Source organism: Myripristis murdjan, chromosome 9 (assembly GCF_902150065.1).
Source record: "Myripristis murdjan chromosome 9, fMyrMur1.1, whole genome shotgun sequence".
Taxonomy (NCBI): domain Eukaryota; kingdom Metazoa; phylum Chordata; class Actinopteri; order Holocentriformes; family Holocentridae; genus Myripristis; species Myripristis murdjan.
In genome coordinates, this window is record NC_043988.1 from 33,774,290 (window position 1) to 33,790,834 (window position 16,545).

Below are 16,545 nucleotides of genomic sequence, written 5' to 3' on the forward strand. Positions count from 1 at the left end.
TATGTCCTTTTGAATTACAGGAAAATGTGTTTAAAATGATGCACAAGACATTTAGCTGTTTTCCATTTGACATAATACTGCAGTCATCTTGGCTATTAGTATTTCAGTCGATACAAGTGTAGTATAGGTTCAGAGTAGTGCTGCAACCAATAGATACACAATATGGATGTGACACTGATCAAAAATGACATTGTCCAAAAATGGTATATAAATATATAATTAATGGTCTGCAGAAATCTCCCTCTGATGAGGGGCTGTAACTTTAATGGTTATAGGCACTGAGTCATTTTATACCTGCAGACCTACAGAACATTATGCAGCCTGGGTAATTCATAGTTTCATTTTTCCTACTTTATGTTATAATCCATAAAATAATTAACTTGCACATCTGAATTCAGTGTCTCTTATGGATTTCTCCATTATTTATATCAGATATTTTGCTGAATGTTTGTTAAACAGCTGCTGCTCCATTCAGGAAAACTTTGGGCAAAAGTCTCCAATTTGCAACCACAGCAGGCAGAGAGGCCTAAAGCAAACTCATGCTCATTTAGCCCAGGACACAATCATTTTTAGTGCCCCATTGGGCTCAAGGTGGCGAGAATCAGGAACAGAAAATACTGGCCAGCAGATTGGAGAGTACCAAATACCAAGCTGCTGGTATACAATTCAGCATTAGTTCTTTATTTGTCTTGGAGGTCACTGACATAGCAAATTCTATTCTTGTAAGCAATTAAATGGTGGAGGGGACTTTCATCCCGATTTAGAAAATAATTCCTGAGTGTGAAAAGAAAAGCTGTACACTCCAAACCCTGCTGTGCTCTACTCTGAACAGTGCTGAACCCACATTGCTCAACCTTAGGGTGGGAACCCCCAGCAGGCTTAGTGCATAATTTTGTGCATCAAAAGATAAAAATATAACTTTACAGTTAATAACTTTATTATTATGTTATAAGTTTTGTGATACCAGACATTTTGTCATTATAATTGCCACAAGCTTTACTCTAATGGATTAGTTGCTCAAGCCTCAGAGGGGAAATTAAAGGGGCGCTTTGGTGGCCTCAGGTGCATACATTGTCCTGAGACTGAAGCCGTCCTGAAACCTTTGTCCCTCATTGATTTTTCAACACTCTCTCTCCTGTAAGGCTTTAAATAAAACAAAAATGCCTCCTCAACTGTACAGTTACAGTGGATAAAAAGATGGTTTCACAATGATAAGAGCCAGAAACCGGCATCACAGCACACAAACAAAAACTACAAAGCTTCATTCTCAAGTCAAAAAAGCAAGTGGCAAAACAGTTTTATTGCCTCAGGGTTCAGTATGGCAATAAGTTAACTTTTCATTAGATATGATTAGATGTGATCTGGTTAAGGTGCAACAGTAGATTACATAATGCCCCTTTAATGATGTCAGCAACATATTAGTGGCCGAATCATCCTGTGCCAAAAGGAAATAAAACTACTGTGGTTGAGGTGAAGGCATCAAAAAGGGTTAGGTTAAGGTTTGGCAACGGTTTGGTTAGGATGAGGGTGAAGTTGAGGTCATGGTTAAAAAAGAGCAGCTTTCACAGAAAAAGCTCAAGTTTATTCACCGCTGAAACTTTTGCCAATGAGTCAGGACTTGATCCCTGGTCAGCAGAGTGAAACAGAAGTGTACACCCTGCCACCTCACTGACCACCACTGCCATGCTTTCCATGGCTTTCTATGGCGAACTTCCACCTCTTTCTGTCATATGACCTCGGCCTCCAGCTGCGCTCAGGTCATAGAAGCTCTAAATTATGTTGCCTCACCTCTCATAACTGTGGCTACAAACTTGATAAGACAACGGGTTAACATTGGATGTAACTTTTAAAGTTTTGCTGCTGATTCAGTCTCATTGGGATTTTTTTTTGTTTGTTTCATTTTCTCACTTAAGGAAATGGACATTTTTTAACCTCAACAGCTGAACCAGGATTATATATTCAACTTTCTAAACTCTTCCGGTCCCATCAGCGGGTTCATCATTGGAAATCCACACTGCACAGCCAAACTTGGTCCAAACCCACAGAACCGTATTGTAAATTGTAGGGTTTTCTTTTTTTCTTTTTTTTTTTTTTTTACTTTGAAGCTATTTAATAGGAAATTTAACAGAAAATAGTTGAAACTGAATTGGTGCAGAAATTTGGCTGATTTTAGGAATAAAAAAGGAAAACCTCCTTAATTTCTCATCCACATGTTAATCATAATGATCTGAAGTGATGGATGGACACGTCAGAATGTTTGATTAATATCAAGGTATGTGGCCTTGTTGTGAGTTATAAGTGGAATAAGTTTATATTCTTTGATCAGCTTCATTATTGATAACCGAGATCAAAAGCTGAAGCCACAGTGCCTTTACAGTTAAAAGTGTCAAATCCTTCCGTGAAACTGTAATGATTGTGTCTGATAACCATTAATGAGAAAACAAAAGAAAATAATGTAATAATCGTTTCCAAAGTCCCACACGCACGCACGCGATCACAGAGGAACAACAGCTGTGCATCAGCAACTAAACCACAGGAAACTGACAGATTAACGCACCCGCTGAAAAGGGCAAAGACCGGAGGAGAGGGGAGAAGGTGTTAATCACGATACAGCTGAGAAATACAGTAAAAGCTGACTGGAAACAGCTGACGAATCTCTCAGTTTTCAGGGCACAGACTAACGCAGAAATTTGTTGAGGTGGAACTAAATGTGTGGAAAGACTTTTTTTTTTTAGAGGCATATCAGAGCAAGTCATGGACAAAGATGTGGGAGAGGGAGATGTGAAGTGTTATTGTTCAGTTTATAACTCAAGATCAGGGGTGGGTTTCACTCCCGTATGCCATGACGCCACAAAGGAGGTCAAAACTTGTTATCCTTGTTGCATGTCATCTGCCAATCAAGTGAAATAAATCCCGATCAGACGAGGAAATAGTGACAGGAGGTATCTGACTGGAAACAGTGGCGGTGGAAGCTCCTAAACTCACTTCCAGTTTTACAAGCCCCAACTAAAAACATACCTCTTCCCGCTGGCTTTTAAATACAATTTCTATTTTATCACTGTATGCAGCATTAATAACTTTTATTAATCTGCTCTAGCGGCCTAAACTGAATTTGATTTTTTTATAACTAAATTCGTTTTTAGTGTGTTTTATTTTGCTCCAGTGTCTTCATTCCTCTTTGATGTTGTGCAACTTGTTTTAATTTAAATGTACTGATTTGTTTTAAATTGTTTAATTTCTGGCTAATGTTTTATCTGTCTGCAGCATTTTGGGCAACACTTTGTCGTGTGTAATGTGCCTTATGAATAAACTGACTTATGACTGATGACTTAAAACAGAATCAGCTCATCTTTCATTTTTCTAATACTATTTATGGCATTCCCATCACTGATACTCAGATTGGTGCTGGATGACAAGATAAGATAAGATAAGATAAGATAAGATAAGATAAGATAAGATAAGATAAGATAAGATAAGATAAGATATTCCTTTATAATTCCCACAGTGGGGAAATTTCACGCATTACAGCAGCAAAGTGGATAGCAAGATATGAAGCATAATTTACATTATAAACAGACAGACATGCAACTAGGATAACTAGTTGAACTCAGGGTGGCATCGCAGTAAACCAACCTGGAGGCTGGATGAGAGGCCGGTGCACCAGGCCTGGTGGACTCTTCCTCCTCCTCCTCCTCCTCTTCCTCCGGCAGTGGCTCTTGTGTAGGGAGGCCACCGGAGCCCGAGCCGCCCTGACACACCAGGCCACCGGTGGGCCATCAGATAACATTTGGCCGTTGGTGAGTGTCTGTGGCGCTCGTTTTTGCGGTGCGTCCGGCACCGTTGGCACTAGTCGGACCCCTGACAGTCGCTTTTCGATCGATTGAACGTATTGAATCGAGAGATCACTCTGACTGGCTGTCCAGCTCAGCAAGTCAGTGCACAAGAAGAGAAACTGAGTTAATTTTCACCTCTGCCTGTTCCTTTCTTCTCCCACAACTTTAGTGGAAACTCTTCCATACAACTATTATGTTACTAACACTTTATTTACTATTATCACTGCTATTACACGTGATACAACTACTATTACTATTAATGATACTGTTATTAACACTACGTCTGCTGTGACTGGGCCCCTTTGACCTCCTCAGCCCTTCAGGGACTTCCCGAGGGCCTGTCGACTGCGGGACGCTTAAAACTGACTCAGCGATCCCGAAAACACCCCCCTCCTCATCCTCATCCTCCTACTCCTCCTCCACACACACACACACACACACAGAGAGAGAGAGAGAGAGAGAGAGAACTTGGTTCCACACACGGGTTAAATTGGGCCGGGGCTGTCCGGGACTCAGGGGACGCCGGGAGTGAGACTCACGCAAATAAGCCCTGTCACACACACTCACGCCACACACACTCCGTTTCTCACACTGTGAATCCCCGAGTCGGTTTCCCCCAGAATTTATAACATTTACACAGACTAAAATTTGTAAGTATGAGACATGACACATCTAACCTCCTTTTTACCTAGGATGGTGATGTTACATTTTGGACGGGCTTTTACTTCCTTCGCCATCCTGGGAGGCCAAAACTCACTGCCGGTGGTTCCTTTCATCAGAGAGGAGGGGCCAGCTTTGAGTGTTGAACGACAAACCCTCATCATTCTGCTTTTAATGATGATTTATTCAGATATTACTCCTGTTTGGATAGAGCTGCGAGACTAAATTGGGCATATATCTTTTTTGTTCTATGATTTGAGGGAAAACAGTAATATCTGGAGTGAACATCAATAATGATACCCCAAATTATCAAAAAGAAAAAGTCTTATGAAAAAGGTGATGATTCATAAAGTCAGAGGACGGTCAACCCTGAAACCACAGAGCCTCCCTCGCATCACAAATCCCAGTTTGGTTCAACGCCTGTCGCCCCTTCAGCTCTTTACTTATGTAACTTACAAGACCCAAACTACGTCCGTATGTTCAGGGGGATTTTTGGTGGTCCTGATGATCCAAAAACCACCCTGCAGTTTCCTCTTCAGCATTTGCCGTTTGGCTACAGCGCCCACTGCTGTGGCACTCGGCACGGGGCCCAAACTGCAGCTCGGGGACTTCCCCGGGTCTTATTAATCTCACACCCCGCCCCCCAGAAAGCCTGCACAGGTCTCGGCTCCACATCTCTAGTTTTTTTACTGATGGGGCTGACAATGTGGGGGGTCATGGGGTCACCAAAACTGCCAGGTTTCATTCTCAAAGTGAAACAAAGCCATAGTCTGCTGATCCTTACAGGAAGCAGGAATGGAAAAGAAGAATGTGAGGGTGGAAATTAGAGCATAAAACACAAATTCAAATCAATAAAAACCATAAAATAACAGTGGGGTTTTGTTAACATGTTTAATTAATTTATGCATGGATTTAATTATTGCTACTCAATTGTTTTATGTCTCTAGACGCAGGAAAGATACTGTTAAAATACCTCAGATCACCACCTTTAGTGTGTGAACAGCATCTTTCTGATTTGTCATCTCCAGGCCTTTGTTTAGTGGCAAAGTTTGCACGAATTTTGTCTAATTGTCTTTAAACTGTTTTTGTGTCTGTGTTTTAATTGGTGCACTTTTTTAGCCATGCTTTGTTCTATTTAATTTTTTTTTTTTTTTTTTTTTTTTTTTTTAATGTGAGACCGTAGAACTGTGGGTTTTTAGAAGCACTTTAGAAACGCAGCTATTATTATTGTGAAGTTCTTTGTGTGTCAGCCTAAACTGGAAAAGAGTCGTTTTCTTTATCTTTCTCACATTGCATTTTATCAATTTTATCGTTGTGCTCGTTTTGCAGAAGAGCTGAACACCTTAGAAAAGCAGAACGTTCTCCTCAGCTGGACTTCCCCTCACAAACCAAAGTGGTAATCAGAAATCAGAAATCACCCTCGACACCCGACGCTTCCTCCTCACAGGCGCGGCGGTTGACACCAGATACTCCTTCTTCTATTATTGGCACGTTGTTTTACCAGCCGCAGAGTGAAACTTATCTGTCTACCAACAAAGGAAAGGAAAGGAAGCCACTGCATTTCCATTTCCCGACCGTCTGCAGCAGAAAAGAAAGTTCAGCCCTCCCACAGAGAAAGTCGTGAGCGCTAAAACTCACTGCTTAGGTCAGCATGTCGTATGTGAGGTTTGGATTCACGGTAATCTGCTGCAATCTGGCACAACCAGCCGCTTTGGTTTGGTTTAGTTCAGTTTCACAAATAACAAAAAAAAAAAAAAAAAAACAGGAGGAGAACAGAAACCTGAAGCTTTCAGGCCTAAAACCCTAAAAGCATTAACCATAAAATGCAGAATATCTATTGTTGTGAACCTCAGGAGGCTGCTGGGGAACCCTTTATAGTTATTGATAATAAATTAGAAAAAACATAATCTGTTCACATGAGACAAACAAAACCAAAAGTCACATAAACAAAAATATGCACAGATCATTTTTTTTTTTTTTCTAATTTTGTCTTGACAGCATCAGTGTCTTCCTTTACCCACTTAAAGTACTGGGTATATCAGAGTCTATTAGTATATTATATTATAGGTTTATGTTCGGGATGAAATTATTTTAATTTTTATGATTTATGTATTTATTTCATACGACAGCTTGTTAGTGCCATTGTAGGGGGGGGGGGGGGGGGGGGGGAATGATCAAGCTGGGGGAGGAGGGGTACTATTCAGAGAAAAAAAACCTCTGAATTTCCGAGACTGAGGTTGTAAATTTACAAGAAAAAACTCACAAATTACAAGAAAAAAACTCTAAAAAATAACTGATGCTGATGAGAATATTTCCTTCTGATTGTATCCCCACAGGAGAAGAAAAACTAGTTTTCACAGTTTTTTTTCTCATAAATTTGTAACTTAATCTCTGAATTCTCAACTTTTTTTACTCATAAATTTGTGAGTTTTTCTTTCGTAAATGCATCACTTTAACCTCAGAGCATAAGAAAGAGCACTGACTAGACTCTGACTAGTGAAGCCGTTGGTTTATCTGGTGTTTTAATACCGACAGTGCAATATTGTTATTTATTATTTGTGTACTCTATTCTTCTTTACTAGTGGCTGCATTTTGCACTTTTCCTTACCTGAGCATTATGCTATTTTAACTCTACTGGATATGTTATTACCTTATTTATTTAATTTTTAAGAATTGTCATTTGCAATTTTATGGTTGCATTCTACACTTTTTCTTCAGAATTAATTCTATTTTAATTCTCTGGGTTACGTTGCTACCTCATTCATTTTAATTTCTATGAATTGTCATAAATTTTTTTTATCTTCTTTGAGTGCTGAGCTTTAACTTTAACTTTGATTTGTTGCTCCAATGTATTTGTTCTAGGGACAGGCTCTTGTTATACTCATGTGAGTGGCTGTAGTCATAGCATGTGTTAATATGCATCGAGACAAGAAAGTTCATCTGAATATCCAAGGTTTTTTCTTGTAAATTCACAAATTTAAGTTTGTTTTTTTTTTCTTGGACTATAACACCCCCTCCTCCGGCACCATAATTTTTTTCTCCCTTCAGCTGCACAAGGTGTGTGTGTTCAGGTTGGAATGTGTGTGTGTGTGTGTGTGTGTGTGTGGTATGTAAGCTCTTGACAAACCCCAGTGTGGGTGATGGAGATGAGAAAACATCTGAGGTGAGATGTGGGTGAGGCAAGGAAAGAAAAAAAGGATAAAAAAAAAATACTAAAGTGATTTGACACATAAAGCTAATTATTTATCTAGGCTACTAAATATTAATAAAGGCTTTGTGTCGCTTTAAATATTTTTTTGCCACAGGTTTAAAAAAACCCAGAGAGACAGTGATGCAGGCTGGAGGGCTGTGTGTGCAGGTCACGGCTGAAAAAAAGGAAAAAAAAAAAAAGAATGAATGAAACTACAGTGGTAATGACACATCATTCCTGCATTAGTATTATTATTATTATTATTCTCACAGTGCACGCTACGGTGGGTTACTCACTCTATTCTGACTCATTTACAATTCCGGTTTCATTCAGAGGTGCTTCATAACCATTTTCAATAAATAAATATAGCCTAATTTTGTGCATCACTGTCTTTCCTTGTCTCAAACTTCCCCTTCGATCTTTTAAAATCCCCACAGGGGTTGTTTTCATGGGGGGAAAATCCCCCCGGGCCAAAAATGGCGTTTGAGCCGCCGTGGCCCCGGGTCAAAGCAGCACTGTAATGTTACGTAAAGGGGGCGGGGCTTAGCCTGTGACGTCACGAAATCCGGCAGGGGGCACTGGTCATGGGTCAGCGGAGAGGTGGCTGCATTTTCAGGTCAATCAGACTCAGAGGTGTGTGACATGAGTCGCATGAATAATATTATCAATACATGCTCAGATAACAGTGGCCCATAGTCAGTATAGCTACAATGACAGGGCCGGTGTGTGTTCCTGTAAACACCAGTTCCTTTTTCCCCACCAGCGCCGTGTTGTGGAGCAGCTTCCAGCCACACAGCCCGTCTTACATCTGAGAGGGGCTTACAGAAGTCAGGTTTGGGCTTTTATTGTGGAACAAGGTGACTCATTTATATGACGGCATGTTAGGGCCACTGTGGGGAGGAAAAAACATCACTGAGCTGAGGGAGGCTGGGGTAATATTCAGAGGAAAAAACTCAGAATTTCCGTGATTGAAGAGGTAAATTTGTGAGAAAAAAACCTGGAAAAATTGTTTTGTTTTATGTTTTCTGTCCAAGGCTCCACGTGTTGACTGAGCAGCTGATCGCCTCATCAAATTCTACTTTGCAAAGGGATTTAGTAACAAGGAAATCCTGCAGATTTTAGCCCAGAAGAGTTTTTTTCTTGTGTATTTATGACTTTATAATATCAGAATATCCAAGTTTTCTTTTCCTCATAAATTTATGAATTTAATAAAAAAAAAAGAGCTTTTTTCTCTGAATATTAAATTTTTTTTAAATAAATTGTGGCGGTGTTTATTATATTATATTATATTATATTTGATATTATATTATATAATATTAAATTACTATATTAATATTTCACAGGGAAAAACAATGTCCCATTGTGATATTATATATTATATTATATTGAATTTTTATAGGGTTTTTTTTTTGTTTGTTTGTTTTTTTAAGTTGAGTGTCTTGTGCTGCCATGTTTTTCTTTGTCTTTTAACATGTGGGAAGCATTTTCACTTTTACATGTTATCCCCTGGATTTTATGTGTGACAGTCCATAAATCTATTTTATGTTTTATAAATGTCAGTCTTTGTGTAATTGTTGGCACGTGCACGAGCCTCGTGCACGCTCCCATAATCAGGTTCCTTAAGGCTCCTTTTTGTTCCTGTTTTCCTCCTCGCAGTCTGACCAGCCTCCAAACGTGTGTTTTTCTGCTTGTGGAGCAGAAAAACATGACTGACACAAAACCGATGAGCAGGGCTGGAGGTGAATTTGAGCCCAGTCAAAATTTTCTTAATGCACTTGTTTTGTCAAGAGCGAGGTGAAAAGGCACCAGCCTCCCACCTCCACCCATCTTTTTCCTATATTAGTGTCGTATTTGACCTCCTCTTAAAATCATCCACTAGATTGTGAAAATCTCTCTCGCTGACAAGGTGACAGTGAGCAAATTTTTGACTAAAAATTTTGTCTAAAAGGGGAATATTGGCAAAGTTAGAAAAATCCAAAGTGCCACAACAACACGGGGGAACTCTGACGGCACAAAGTCAAATGACAAACGGCTTGCCGTAACGTGACGCCCTCCCTGTTAAAGGGGTTTTTTAGGGAGTTGTTCCTCATCCGATGTGAGGGTCTAAGGACAGAGGATGTTGTATTTTTCTGTAAAGCCCTTTGGGACAAATTTGTAATTTGTGATTCTGGGCTATACAAATAAAATAAATTGAATTGAATTGAATTCAAACCATCCTATCATGTCAGTGAATGGAGGGTCAGTCCAGCTGATCCTCAGCAGATTCTCTTGTTTGTGTCTCTGCTTCTTCTTCTCGTCTTCCTCCTTGTTTCCAGCTTCAACCACTGATCCACTTTCTGGATTTGTTTGGTCTCGTCTTCCCGCTCAGAGTGAACAAGCGTCCTCGCTCCACGACCACGGCGGCAGATTTTAACCACAAACACACACACCTTCAGGAAACCCAGAGGGAGAACTGAAGATAACATGTGGTTTATCAAACTTAAATTTACAGTTTTTATTGAACTAATTATAGCACAGGGCTGATTATTTTAGGAATTATTCATGACTGATATATTGTAAATGGACATTTTTAAAAATCTTTGCAGTACTTGAGAACCACTGTGGTAGTGGTCAGCTGTTTGTCCTGAGGGCCCAGGGGGTTCAGCATCTGAGGTCTTGGGCCCCCCACCACATGCTGCCCGAGGCCCCCGGGTGGTCCCAGGCCCCGGCCCCACCGGCCCTGTCCATAATCCAGCCACCTAAAGCCACTTATTCCAGGAATTTGTACTCATATTATTTGCATTATGTCAGCATGTTTAGATCACACCCAAAACCAAGAGGAGCACTGGTCTGGAAACTCTGCGGCATGTTGTCCACCTCATGAGCGCACTTCCTGCTTATTCCACCTCCTGCTCTTTCCATCGTTTGTTTTCACGCGTCTTCACAGTTTCTGCAGGTTTTATCTGTCACGGCGTTGCGTGCCTCGTTGCAAGCAAAAGGTTCCAGTTAAGACAACGAAGCATCGAGGCCGTGTTACTGTAAACGTTTTTTTTGCTTTTTGATTTCTGTTCTGCAGCAGGGGGATCTGTCGTTAACGGAAAGCGTGAGAACTGGCACCTATCAGTGTTCTTACACTTTCATGCCTTTTATGTGCCACCAAGCCCGCGCAGATACGGGAAAGTCTTCAGTGCCACACTGCCCGAAACTGTATGAAAAGTGTCGTGTAATGAGGCGAAGCTGGCATCTTCCTCTGTCAGGTGTAAACCACAGAGGCAGCCGAGCGTGAGATTAAGAGAAATGACAGAATTTTCTTGAACTTTCTTTTTTTTTTCTTTGTTACAGCCCAGCCAGATGAACTGGTAGGGGACCAAAATCAAAAATGATCTAAATCTCGTTTCCGAACGAAAGTTACTGCTTGTCTGATTATGAGAGGTTTTATTTTCATGGTAAAACGTGTAGTCTGTCTTAGATAATGCCACAGCGACAGAAATCAAACTGAAGCTGTGGTAAGAAGTAAGATTTATACCTGTATTGCAGAAAAAAGAGAGGAGCACTTCTCTGTGTATAGAAAAACAACAAAAAAAAAAAACAAAGACAAGATTACTCTATTTTGGGCTGGTAATTTGACTACTGTACCGGCAGACTGATAGTAACAGGGATTTCAGTTTTAGTTTCTGTGCCAGGTGACTGACTGGCAGGCGAAGCGTGACCCTGACTCTGGGTTAGGGTTACGGGTTCTGATTCCCACTGGGGCACTCAGGCTAAAAACGTGCACATTCAAAGCACCGAGCCAAGGTGTCGGCAGCGCCGTCCGGATATTGGAGTTTCAGTTCTACAAACGTTTCCCGGAGGCAGAGATCGGAGATGGACCTCAGTGGGTCGAGTCACAGAATCACGGTTCCTGTGGTCGAAATATCAGCTGGAAATGCAGTCAGAGGGACGTGGACACTGGTTTGGTGTGTGCAGTGTGTGCCTTGTTTGATCACAGAGCAAACTTTGATGTCCCACTGTGATCTTTGACTGATTTGAGGGGAAAAAATTAAAATTAAATTAAATTAAATAAACTGATAGTGAAGGCCCTATCCTGACGTTCAACCAACCTGCCAAGTTTGATTTAAATTGGATAAAAACTGTCAAAAGCTGCAGTTACATGAACAATATTTCAAATATAATATAATCCACGCTGAGTCATGTTGTCCAGTGGTGGCGCCCCCATCAGGCCGTCCATCAGACTGTAAAACATGAAATCTGGCTTCTTGTTTGGACTTTTATTCTTGTAACAGGCAGCCTTCAGACTTCTCCAGCAGCTTTTTGATTTGCTCGACGGTTCAGTGGACTCTGGTTTCATTCATCTTTTCTTGTTTGAATGACTTGTGGTTTACAGGCTTTTCATCACGGAGACGCTCAACAATCCTTTACAGATTTAATCTTTGTGTTATCAGCCACAGAGCGGTTGTGTTTCTGTCCGTCCTGGAAACTCGTCCCGTCCCCTGATGTTCTCCCCACGTGGGACAAACATGAGCAGAAAGAGCAGATTTATTCCAACCAGAGAGAAACCAGCAGATTAAGAGTTTACATAATTATTAGACGCTGATATTTTCCTATTGAACAGATTAATAAAGGTTTACAGCAGCTCTCTCAACCTGACTGAAAATTCCTTCAGATTGGGCCGGTCTCTTCTGATTGAGGTGGCCCTGTGAGGCATTTTTATTCTGATTGGACTGTTATTTCGATTATTAGTGGAACATTAGGGTCCTTGTAAATGCACCAATGTCAAACACCAGTGATTACGACACGTGTAGCTATTATGATCGATATATTAAAATCAATCAATAAAATAGGCCTAACATAACAAAATATTTTATGTTTAGCTTGTTACTCAAAATATTATGTTGCCTTGATCAACACAAGCTGCAATAACAGCTTGCAGAGAAAGAGCCATAACTTGCCATTAAAGATGATTTATTTATTTATTTTTTTTGGGCATTTCTGCTTTTTGGACAGCGACAGAAGAGGACGAGGACGGATGAGACGCCTGCTGCACACGGACTGTAGCCGGGTGTTATCCTCTGCAAACTGCCGCTGCCTGATCCCAACATTCATGGAAGGACCCTCCTTTTAGCGATCAAATAAAATATTAAATTCACATCATTACACGAATAAGATAAAGCCTCATGTGACAGCACACACACACAGTCTCATGCAACACACATTAATATATCATAATATCTGTGTATTGTGCTCTGTGGTGAGATGATGATGGTGATGGTGAAAGATGCTGGATGGGGATTTACTTGCCACTGAATCGTAAGATCATTTTCATGTCAGCGTTCAGGATGACTGTTCAGAGCCACCGGGGGGTTTTAACAGCATCACGGCTGCTGAGGGCGACTGGGCCAAGTTACACTGCATTTTCACTGATTCAATACAAATTACACCTTTAATTACACCATTACTCAAGTTCTCTACTGACTGATGCTGTGATGCTCGGGCTGAATTTGTGAAACCTCAAGAAGTTTGAACAAATTAGGAACCGGATGTGGAAAAAACCAAACAATCTCCAAGACATTTTCCACACTCAGGATCCTTTAAGAGCTCTCTGGTTGGCTGGATGATTTAAATATTTAATTTCACTGGTGTGCGATCATGCAGGAAACTCTCCTAATATGAATATATACTTATATATATATATATAAAAAGGCCAGTTCATTCACATGACACAGCAGAATTGCAGGTTATCTTTTTATTGTTTAGAAGTCACTTCTGGAGAAATGCTGGAAAAAAAAAAAAAGAGTTCATATCGACTAAGTGGTCATTGGAAGAAAACAGTACAAGCCATTTCTCAAGAAATTTATGTTATGCTAACTTTGTTACAATAGAATAATTTGTTAGAACTACTAATAGGGAAAAAAAGTTAATTTCCGTGCACGAGGTGGGCTGTGTGCGTAGCTTAAAACCCATCTCCAAAGACAAAAAAAACAAAACAAAAAAAACAAGATAAATAAACATTTTAAAAGATGACTAAGGGCTGTGGTGACGTAGACCCGCTTCCAGACTATATCATCAGTGGTTTGTCCCAAAGTGTGAGAATAACTAATAACTGTGAATTATTAACATTATCTTTACAAAATACATCTGGGTAGTGTAGGAACAAGTGATTAATGTCTCACACCGTGCTGGATTTCAACCGTGGAAACAGGAACCAGCGTAGTGTTGAAGGTGTGAGCTCTCAGCTCCACCAAAAAAAAAAAAACATCTCAGTTTAGAAAAGCAGGAAAACAAAAGTCACCGCAAAACAAAACCATCTAAGCGAGGTGGTTTGAACAGAGCTGAGCCTTAAAATGACTTTTCGTGCATAAGAGAAAAAAATCCACCAGTGGAATGGCATCATGGTGTCTGATTCTGCTTTTTTCCCCAAGAGATTTCACTTGAATTGGTGACACAAAATGATTCCACCCACTGGCAGCTCTTCACACCTCTTTCACAATCAGAAACCAAACACGTTCAGACTCAAACCTCCTTGTTGAGGTGGAAATGTTTTGCAGGGTTCAGCTTCCAAACAGGAGACGTGCTGCTAAAATTCAGTACATTCTGTTAAGGTAAAAAGCAGAAACCAGCCCGCTGGTTGACCACGTTACAGTCCTCCTCCACTTGTAGGCTTGAAGTCACTGTGCAGTGTAGAAACTCACGAGAAAACAAAAACAAACCAAAAAGAAAACTCGTCCCTTTTCTGCCTCTTTGGTGTTTGTTCATCTGCAGATGGCTGTAAACAAAAACCGGTGCGACTCGCTCAGAGTAAACGTCCTCGTATCTGTAAACACCAAAGGGCCCAGAATCATGCAAACCCAACAGCAGGCCGTTGCTCCACCAGGGGGCGACAGACACTTTTACAGCAGCGGCGGTTGCAGAAATCCCTCTCCATGCCTCTCATCCTGCAGTTAACCCTTTCTGTATATACAGTCAGAACAGAATGTACCAGGAAACACAGCCTGCTGATCCAGAACACAGAAAACCTCAATTTCTCCAAACTGTTTTTTTTTTCTTGGAAATGGAGCCAAAGTGCAGCAGCAGTTCGGCAACGCGGCGAGCGGTAAAGAGAGGGACTTCCACAGCGGCTGCGTCTGTAAATTACAATGTGACCAAGAACAACAAACAAACAAACAAACAAACAAAACAAAACAAAACAAAAAACCTAACTCTTTCTCTCCTCAGCATCGCAGCTTACCTGGTGCTTTAGGGTCATTCAAGAGGAACACACATTTGAGAGGCACAGAGTGAGTGTTGCTGCGGCTCCCTGATCAACAGGGAGCAGCAAACAGGAAAGAAAGGGGAAAAAAAAAACTAAACTAAAGCCTAAAGAGCAACTCAGAGCTTCTGCACGTCCGTTCGAACCCCTCGATCACACGTCCCGCGCTGCACGCCCCGCTCCCCCACACGACTTCAGCTCAGGGCAAATAAGACATTCTTGTTTTGGTTGCACGGTTGCATACCAGCTGCACCGCAACACCTTTTAACCCGGTTAGCTTTGGATTTTTGACACCGAATTTTATGCTGTTTTGATTTTGTTACCATCGTTTCATTACTTAATTAAAAAGTAGCACTGAAAAAATGAGTGTAACAAAACTATTATTAATAAGCCGGATAGTTTGCAGCAACACAAATGCAATGCAGGTTAAATGTGATCAAGGAGTTTAAAAAAAAAAAAAAAAAAAAAAAATCAACTTTTCACTGACAAAGCAGCTGAATTCACAGTGAAACCGCTGCTGAACATCTGCGGCTGCACATTTTCTAATCAGTTCTCTTTCTTTCTTGCAGCATAATGGAAATTTGCTGATCTGAACTGAAACTGAACAAATGACCTCATACATCTGCCCCAAATAAAAACAAAAGCGGGTGGTTTATCATCGAATATAGCCGTGATGCGTAGAAAACTGTGTGAATATGAAAGGAATACACCGGATTGCATCAGTGTGACATGTGGAAAGCGCCGCCGGTGGGTCGCCGGCTGCAGAGCTCCATGCTGACGCTGCGGCTTTCCTCAAGAGAAAATTAGCTCTGAGGGTAAACTGTGCATCATTTCAAATCGTAAGTCGGGCAGTGTTGATAAATGTAAGTGCAAAATGAAGCTGTTTTGAACGAGCAGGTTCTACTTTCCCAGTTTCCACAGTTAGCGAAGGCGCTGTGCTGCAAAAACAAACCGGGGCCACGTGGCATTTCATTTTTTTAACATTTGATAAATCAGACCAAATTAGCAAAATAATAAATGACTCCATTACTAAAAAGTCAGTCTACCTTTGGATCGTGCTCACATGATGAAGTGTTAGCATGGAGCTCTGGGGCAGATGATACACCGGGCACACATGGATGATTTTTTTTTTTTTTTTTTCATCTCATCACAAACCAACAGAGCTAAAAACTTCACATCTACACCCTAATTATGACATTTGACCTTTAAGAGCATAAAATATGATTTCTGCAATATAAACGCATGGGAATCACATCACAGCACGGCGGCAGAGAAGCTTCAAAACGTGTTTGTGCGGACGCTCTGAGTCGCCTTTAAGACCGAGCACAGGGAGAAGAACTGCGACACACACTTGACATAAAGTGCAAACTGTGACGACGGTGTTTGTTTTCCGCTCACGGCGTCAGACCAGCTGAAGCTCCGGGAAAAAAACCACGCAGACAGACGAGACGAGACGAGGCGAGACGAGAGCCGCGGGCCGCTCCACCTCGCCGGGCTAATGGCTCTCGATCACCACAGGCTCGTAGCCGCCCGCAGACACCCTGAACGCAACACAACACATAGGGACAGTGGTCAGAATGAGTGTGTGTGTACAATTTAATCCATTTTCTTCTTGAAAGATGACTGAAATCTTAACA

At 41.0% G+C, this 16,545-nt stretch overlaps 1 protein-coding gene across 1 annotated transcript in view; it reads right to left on the reverse strand.

Moving 5' to 3' along the window:
* Window positions 1-13,392: 13,392 nt before the first annotated feature.
* eeig1a (estrogen-induced osteoclastogenesis regulator 1a) overlaps window positions 13,393-16,545 on the reverse strand; it is a 39,534-nt gene continuing 36,381 nt past the window's right edge. The window contains exon 12 of the mRNA XM_030060356.1: window positions 13,393-16,449. Coding sequence (XP_029916216.1) covers window positions 16,404-16,449 — 46 coding nt within the window. The 3' untranslated portion in view covers window positions 13,393-16,403. The remainder of the gene's footprint in view (window positions 16,450-16,545) is intronic.